Below are 8706 nucleotides of genomic sequence, written 5' to 3'. Positions count from 1 at the left end.
ACTTCACAATGCAGGGGAAACAGGTCGGCTCCCTCGTTGCAGAACTAGAATCACATGTGCCCAGGAGAGCGTTGAGAGAGCCTGCGTGATGCAACAGATTCCCGGTGCCATGCAGTCAAAAAACAGTAAGTACAAAATAAATAAATAAAAATGTTAATAGTATTGGTCCACAGGAGGACAGACTCGGAGGAGCCCTAAGTTCCCTAAAGGCAGGCCTTGCCTTCTGTCCTGATGAAAAGACTGCCCCCCACCCCCACCACTGCAAACAGCCTTATCCAAATCTAGTCCGAGCTGACCAGACCAGTTCTTCTTCCTATTTCTTGAGATGAAATTGTGGAAATCAAGACGTGAATTTTTATATGAAAATGTACAAGGGGCTTCGGGCAATTCAATAATATTCGTGAAACCTAACACGAAGGAGGTGGCAATAAATGTTCGGCCGTCACTAAGAGGTCACAAATTAAAAGCAGGTGCCTCATTAAGGGAAAAATGGCCACTTCCTCTCCAATTCCACACTGCCATACCGCCTTCCTTCAAAAGGTTTCATTTTAGTCTAGAAACTTTAGTTGCACAAGATCTTCCATAGCTTGGTAAAGACGCTAGTACGTAACCCTCCGTTTTGACAGTAAAGAACAAGCATAGAGCGTGAGTGAGCCAGAAGTCAGGCACTTTCTCACCTCGTCTGATTTTCAAGATGGTTTGAAATGGGTGCGCTTTACACCATTTTAGAGGAAAACAGGGGTCAAGTCATTTATCCAGAGTTCCCCAAAGAGTAAGTGGTGAAACAACAGACTGAGTCCAACGCCAGAAGCCAGTGACCCTTGTGGGCAGAAGAAATGTGCGGTTTAGAAAATAGCTGGGTAAAGATGTGAAGTCAGGAACAAACAAATCTCAGAAGCTCCGTCAGAGACTGTTAGTGAGAGAGCGTGACCAAAAGGAGAAACGCCTTTTTTTAAAAACACTAGATGTATCAAGTTTTTTTTTTTTTTTTGGCTTGTTTATTCTAATTTCAACCCAGACCCCAACCCAGGCTCCGTGTGATGTGCAGTCTCAGAGTGGACAAGACTAGGAGGCAGTGTGAGACCCAGACTTCTAAGTAAAGGAATTCCAAATCTCCATCTGCGACTCTCGTTAATTTTCTGACATTTTGGTTTTCTAAAAAGCGGCCAGTTTGGAAGAAGACAGTAGGTAGGTGTGACCATCACACCATGAATTTACTAAAGCAATTTCTTTTTTTCAGGCTTTTTTTTTTTTGGATGTGGACAGTTTTTTAAAGCCTTTATTGAACCCATGAGCAGAACTGCCTCTGTTCCATGCCTGTTCCATGCCTTGACCTCTTGGCTGCAGCACCTTTAGAATCCCGGCCCCCCCACTGGCATCCCCCAATCAGGGATCCAGCCCACACACCCCACCTCCCCGATCCCCACGGTGGAAGGTGAAATCCCAACCGCCAGGGAAGTAAACAGTCTCTGAAAGTCCTCAGAGGAGAAGCTCCTGCTGGTGCCTGCATTGCCCTGACAACAGTTTTGCTCTTGAACCATGACCTGTTACGTAAGAATGCTCAGGTGATTAAGCGGCCAGGTGTGTCCTCGCCGGCACGCTCAGCTATTTCCAGCCTCATATAAGAAGCAGGCCTGACCGAGTGAGGTCATCATCAGGGAAGCCAGGATGCCCGGGCATTCTCATTTCCCAGAAAACATTTACACGTCCGAGAAGTCCGTGCACGACTTCCTCCAGGACTTACCATCAGTGTTGGGGGAGAGTCTGCGGGGGAGTTGGTCCTTTTGTTGTTGTTTTGGGATGGTTTGGCGTTTTACATCCACGCTTTTACTTCTTGCAGACCCTTCAGTTCTCTCTGAATCCTGTCTGAAATGAGGGGGCGAGTAGGAAGCGTGATGCAAGACCTTCTATAGGCATCTTTGTCGCCCCGTTTTCCGTTTCACACCACAAGGGACCTGGACGATCCGGCCTCTGACTGCAGACAGGCTGCCTCAGTGGGTACACAGCTCAGCAGACCCTCAGACCCCCGCCTGGAAGCGGCCGGCCGCAGCACGCCGGAGTGGGCACGCTGCTGCAGCCTCACTCTCGGTCGCTGTTCTTTCCAAGGTGTATCTTCTGGGGCGTCTTCCCCTCTGACAAAGCTGTGAGGAGTCTGACGGACTTCTCACCATTTATGACGTGCCTGCCCAGCGTGGGGTATGTATGTGGGCAGTTATTGCAAGGGATTAAAACCCTAATCACAGGGCCCAGCATCTTTAGACTGGAGAACTTGTTTCATTCCTAGATACAGGATAGATGATAGATACATAGATTCTTCCCAAATATAGACTATTGAGGTTTTCTTTTAAATCTAAGTGCAAGTCAGTAAGTATTTTTTAATTCATAGCAGTTCTCTGTTGGTCAATAGATGCAATTATGTGGACATCATGGGAACTTTTTGACATTTAAATAGAGTTCTCAAATAGACTCACAGAGAACGAACTTATGGTTGGTTACCAGAGGGAAGGGACAGTTAAGGAACCTGAGATCCACATGTACACACCGCTGTATTTAAAGTGGATCACCAACAAGGACGTCCCGCAGAGCTCATGGACCTCTGCTCAGCGTCACCTGGCAGCCGGGATGGGAGGGGGGTTTGGGGGAGAAAGAATACATGTATACATATGACTCAGTCTCTGTGCTCTGCACCTGAAACTATCACATTAATTGGCTATACTCTAAAAGTTTTTTAAAAATGGGAGTTCTCAGAGAATAATGCTCAGGCCATCAAACACGGGCCCCACCTCTTCTGAAGCCAGGCTCCCCCCACCCGTTTTGCAGCCATCAGCTCCCCCAGCCACCTTCCCCGCGGCCCTTCCTCTCTCCCATCTGAGGGCGGCGATTCGCATCCCAGGGCCTCAGCACACTCAGGCGGGCCGGGGAGGGTCGGGGAGGCGGCTCTGAGACCAAGGCGAGAAGGCACGGGGATCTCACGAGCTCCCCCGCTCAGACAGGAAGGCCGCCGGGCTCACACCTCCTTCAGCACGTGACTCGTTGCAGATGATGCAACACCTGCGGCTCGGGGCTGGGGCGGCGGGAGGCAGCCCAGAGCAGCTACAGAAACGGCACCGGGCCCCCCGCCCGGCAGCAGACCCGGAGCAGCCGGGGCCGGCCTCGGCACCCCTCCAGGTCAGACCACGGGTCTCCACCGCCGCCTGTCTCCAGGCATCCATCTGCAGCACGCGGCAGCGCTCCAGACCTCTGCCTGGCACTCATCTCCTATTTTCCCTCCTTCTTTTCCCAATTAAAGCCTAAGTCTCTAGAGAGCAGAAATCTCGCCAAATGAACCTATTCCCACCACAGTACTGGAGCTGAACTTTTAATTTGGTCAAGAGGTAACTGCTCATGGAGGTTACTGAAAATATTTGGTTTTACAACGAACACTCAGTAGCTTACACGATGAAAAATAAACACACAGAAAAGAATGATGGTAAATTTTAATAGGTTACAGCTACAGTATCAAACTTTAATTGTATATATGCATAAATACAGTTATAGACCATAAATATCCACAGCAAAACAATCTCCTCTAGGCAGATGCTGCCCCCCCCCCAAAAGTCTTTGCAACTAAATAAACTAACAGCTTTAAGTAATACTGAAGAAAAAAACATGCTGAGGTAATTTTTCATCTAAAGTGACTACAGCCTATATTAAAACATTCTTCCTGAAAGAGTTCAAGTAGTTGTGAAACCCTCGCCTCAAAATTCCAAAATACAACTTTATTATCAAACGAAACAAAAAATAGTTTAATGATAAATAAGTAAAATAAATAAGATTATTCCTGCTGAAATTCAATCATAACAGTATTATTTATTTTTTATATATTTGTGGAGCTTTGTTGATAGCCCGGCCTTTTAATAATTGAAAACAAAAGAATTCATGAAGCCTGTCTTACCTATTACTTTAACACTATATATATATATATAGATAATATATATATAGCAGATGAAGTTATACATATGTATGTAAATGGGATTTTCATTCTGGATGAGCAATCTGTTCCTTTTGAAAAATATATGTATGTATCTCAATTATGAAAACATGCTTAATCTCTCTTAAAAGATCACTCTTATACAATATACACTGAGTATATAAGAAAGGACATTTTACAGATTTTAGAAATTTCTTTAAAAACATTCATTTTCTTATCAACAGTTATATTAGAATATTCATCTTACCAAGTTTTAATTACAGCAATTAAAAAATCTATCGTTTTTTTAATTATTCCGAGTTATGCAAAATCCCCATGCTTCTTTTTCTTTTCTGCAAGAATTTCACTGGCACCAAGTAACACTTCAGATTTTTTCAAAGCATATCACTTCCCAGTTTGAGGCTCATTGGAACACACTTAGTAAAAGGTCTTCTGAACAGAAACAACAATACATCTTAACTCAAAAGAAACTTTCAAATTAGTTTAAATTTTGTAGTGACCTATGAAATTAACAATCACTATCACATTCAGTGTTCTCAAAAAAAAAAATTTTACTCTTAACAAAATAATATATATAAACCAAAAGATTACAGTGTTCTGGTACTGTCACCCAAAAATAGAAACAAACATGGAATATATTGTTTCTCAGCCGGATCATAGTCTATAATCATTTGTCAGTTCCTCTTACACTGGGTAGCAACCTTCAGCAAAAATACTGGAACAAGTCTCTAAACAAAACCAGAACGTATAAAGAATTGATTCCCTATGTTCAAAGCTTCTCCATTCTTGTTTTAAAATAAACAAAGTAGATTTTTAATGTTCTCCAATCCCAAACAGCGACTTCTGGCAAACCGACAGAAATTCATGTGTGTTGTATCCACCTTCATGTGAGTTGTATCCATCTTCGTTTCCAAGAGCATTCAAAAGCAAATGAGAGTTCCTTCACGTTCTTCTCCATTACAAAGCAGTCTCTCCTCTAACTGATGAAATTTGCATTTACTGGGGAATCTTCTGATGAAATCTGCACCTACTGAGGAATCTTCCTTTTGAAAGGAGTCTCCTCATTCGAAAGCTTCTTAAGTCAAGTTCCTGAGCGGAGGAGTTTGGATATCAGATTCACAAGTTTCTGCCGGAAATTCAGTTTGTCTCCAATTCTCCTCAACTGAATAGCACACTCAACTTCAGGATCTGAAAAGGAAAGCAAAGTATCAGTTACACTGACATTGCAAATTGCAGCCCGCAAGAGTTAATACACCCATCCCAAGGACAAGTTGAGTATTTATCCTATAAAGCATTATCTTAACTTTATGTACACTTGTTTTCTGAATGTAAAGAAAGAAAAGCAACTTATACCACACGACATACACAAACATATAGTGACTCATAAACAGAAATAAGCAAAAATAAACTTGATTTTTTTTTTTGAGCATCCTGGATGAAGCAATGTTATCTTACTTTCAAATATAGACATTTATGTCATACACCACAAAGAGTGAGTGAGTTTCACAGCCTCAGGTGATGTCATCCTTTTCTTTATCACTTAAGATTGGCTAGAGAAAGAAAAGTTAAATTCTTTTATGTTATTTTCAAGTACAACTCACTTTGTAAATGGCAATAATTCATAGTTCAGATTATGCCCTCATAATATGTAAATCTAAATGCATTATTATCCTCATTTAAAGAACTCTTTCAAATTCATAAAAGTTTATTCTAATATTAAGTCCACATTTTCTAAAATAACTTAAAATTTTAAAACAAGTTCTTCCCAATCTGTACCAATCCACTGCCTCTATGGAGATGAGTGAAGCAAAAAAACAATGTTTAGTTTACGTGTTTACTATTTTTTAAGATTAAGATACTGTAATAAACTGAATATAAGGAGAAAGTAATGTTTATAATCTAATTTCTAAGTAAACTTTTATAGTAAATGAAATCAACAGCAAACCCATCCTGACCACAAACCCATACTGATTTTCTTGGATGGTGCAAAAAGCAATTCAGCTTCTTTCTGGTAAATTTAATATCATGATCATGATCACTAAAAACCATTATGACTACAAATTAAAAACTGATATACTTTGTACATACAAAGTCCCTGCAAATACCCTATTTAGGCTCAAACTAACCAAATTCTCTTTTTACAAGAGCTAGGTAAAATTTTCATAATTCCTAAAAAAAAAAAAAAAATTAATAATCCCTAACAAGACACCTAATAAATTTTCTAAGATATATTTCTTTATAGGCTATAGGATCAGGCATTCGGAAAAGTATTTAGTAAGACATGTCCTTTTCAGTTGAGTTAGAAATCCTAACACAATCCTAAAAAAACAATCATCATTCAGCCTACCATTTTGAAAGCCCTGAATTGCAACAGAAAAAATCATCCCTTTCATCAAGAAAAAAAAAGAGAGAGAAAACAGCACCCAGTTGCTTCCTTAATGATTTTATTACATCTATAAATGTATTAATTAAAAAACATAACTGTGTGGTGATGGATGTTAAAGTTATTACAGTAATCATGCCACAATTGATACATTTCAAGTCATTATGCTGTTCACCTAAAACTAAGACAATGTTTTACGTCACTTACATGTCAATTTTTTTATGTCTTACCATCTAATCAAGTTTAAGAGGGACCTTTTTGCTGTCCCTTATTAATGGGGCTCAGTTCGACGGTTAAGGTTATGCAATTCTCTGCAACATAGCCAGAACTCTTGGACGTCACAAAAGATGGACAAAGCTTCTTCCCTCCGAAGCAAGAGACTCAGAACAGTCTTGTGCCAACTTAGCCACGGCCACACTGGCCATGCACCACTTCATTTGCACGCCCAAGGGGCCCCAAAAATTAAGCTAAGTTTTAAAAGGGACCCGATACCGTCTGAGGTAACAGCAGTATGACCCACACGAATTTCCAGCCCACGGTCTTACTTCTTTGCTACTGCTCCTTAGCAGACGTGTGCCTTGTTTGATAAAATTTATAAAAGCGGGGAGGACAGCTGACCTGAAGTTACTTAATGGAGCTACATGGATGCGGAAGGGCGGAGGAAGGGATGGATTAAACAACACTGTGGACCATCTCCTGTTTTTTTCCTACGCCATTTCTGTAACTAATACCGACTCTTAAAATGTTATACTTTTAACTAAGAAGCCAGGCCTTCTAGGCTTCTGACCTCGTTGGTCCTTTCGAGGCTTCCATAACCCTCCATCCGTCCTTTGCAGAACTGTGATAGCATCAAGCTTTATTATCGCTTTTGTTGGTGCTGGGGCTGGAGACAGCGGTCAGACGAAGAAGGGTCCTCAAAAGGTCCTGGACCCCGGAGGAAAAGGGCCTGTCTCGGGAACCGCTGAGCGCCAGCGGCGCCCCTGGCCGTGACAATGACTTTCTCCGCGTGGCCCCGGCGAGGGCGAGCGCAGACGGAAGGCAGGCGAAGGAGAGGCTGCTTTCGGCCGCCGCTCAAACGCAGCAGCATCCCCATCGCAAGGCGCGCCCCTTCCCTCACCACCGCCAGCGCCCCGGGTTAAACCCGAAGAGCTTCCCGGAGGCGCCCCTAAAGCACGTGCCAGGGCGCGGGTCCCGCCCGGCTCTTAGGCCCCGGAACGACGGGCTGCCCCTGCCCGGACCGAAACCGCGTCCCCGGCCCCCTTCCCGGTCAGAATCTCCGCGGGCCCCAGTTCTCCCTACCTGCCGGGACCCGCGTGGGGCTCGGCTGGGCGCTCTTACGAGCCCTCCTTCCAGGCATCTCTGCAGACGGCCGCCGGTAGACCCGGGCAACTCAAGGATGCAACCCGAGCACCTCGGGTCTGCAGGACGCGGGGCCGCAAGCGGGGCAAACGGGTCGGAGCCGACGGTCCGCACGGAGCAGGAGAAACCAAACTGCGCGCTTGCCGGGACCTTGCAGCTCTGGCGCCCGCCGCAGCCCGCGCTCGGGTCTTACGGGGACTTCCCGGTGACGTAGCGAAACCCGCCGCGGCCCCGCCCCCGCACAGACCCCGCCCCCAGCCCCGGCCCCGCCCCCGACCTGAGCCCGGCGCCGCGGGGGCGGGGCCGAGCAGATCGGCGCCTGGGCCGGGCCGGGCTCAGCGCGGGAGGGAGGCCCGATCCGGCCCCGAAATTGCTTCCTGGACCGAGGACTCGGCTGCAGGCGTAGCTGGGTCTAGGAGCTGCGAGCGGGGAAGGGTTGTCCTCGCGGAACAGCTGCGGATGGGGAGGCCTGGAGCGTCATCTTTATCGTAAACGGGCAATCGGGAGCTCTCGTAAACAGACCCCTGAAGGGTTCGGGAAAGGACAGTGTTCAGACTCGAGGCGTGTGGGAAGTTTTCAGGGGAAAATGAGAACCCCTTAATTACGGTAGAGAAGCTGCCAGAAGCTGAAGTGAAACTGAAACTGGCTGGGAAGCTCACTGCAAACTAAAAGCCTGGAGCAAAAGAGGAAACGCTGTTTGGATTTGGAAAATGCTTTGGGGGGCTGGGGGGAGAAGGAAAGTGGGTGAGAAGTGGCTGTTCTCTGCCGCCGGGTGCGGACAGTGGTTTTAAAAGTAGAGTGCATTCCCCCTGGGTCGGCCTAAAACAGCAACAAAAATAGTAGGTTATTATGTGGACAGCTTTCAAACGCTCCCCTGGGGGGAGAAATGAGGGATTTGGGAATATGTATTCGCCCAATGCTTGGCTGACCCTCGAATAATTCCATTATTATAAAGAGAAGCGGTCACTCGTGCTAGGGAACAGATCCTGAGAAT

The 8706-nt window shown here is 45.1% G+C and overlaps 1 protein-coding gene across 1 annotated transcript; it reads right to left on the bottom strand.

Annotated features, from left to right (window-relative positions):
* Positions 1 to 3461: 3461 nt before the first annotated feature.
* Positions 3462 to 7872, bottom strand: PMAIP1 (phorbol-12-myristate-13-acetate-induced protein 1). Its single transcript, XM_065935186.1, has 2 exons — positions 7653 to 7872; positions 3462 to 5158 (listed from the first exon to the last, which is right to left on the bottom strand). Exons 1-2 carry the CDS (start codon positions 7708 to 7710, stop codon positions 5052 to 5054), a joined length of 165 nt encoding a protein of 54 aa, XP_065791258.1. The 5' UTR covers positions 7711 to 7872; the 3' UTR covers positions 3462 to 5051.
* Positions 7873 to 8706: the final 834 nt, after the last annotated feature.

Source organism: Muntiacus reevesi, chromosome 4, assembly GCF_963930625.1.
Source record: "Muntiacus reevesi chromosome 4, mMunRee1.1, whole genome shotgun sequence".
NCBI lineage: Eukaryota > Metazoa > Chordata > Mammalia > Artiodactyla > Cervidae > Muntiacus > Muntiacus reevesi.
The sequence above is the reverse complement of the archived record's forward strand: the minus strand, read 5'-3'. Positions and strand labels throughout refer to the sequence as shown.

Coding starts and splice junctions, on each gene's coding strand:
- PMAIP1 (XM_065935186.1), bottom strand. CDS start 7,710: ATGCCTGGAAGGAGGGCTCGTAAGAGCGCCCAGCCGAGCCCCACGCGG. Junction 5,159..7,652: donor CCCCACGCGGGTCCCGGCAG/GTAGGGAGAACT, acceptor TTTCCTTTTCAG/ATCCTGAAGTTGAGTGTGCT.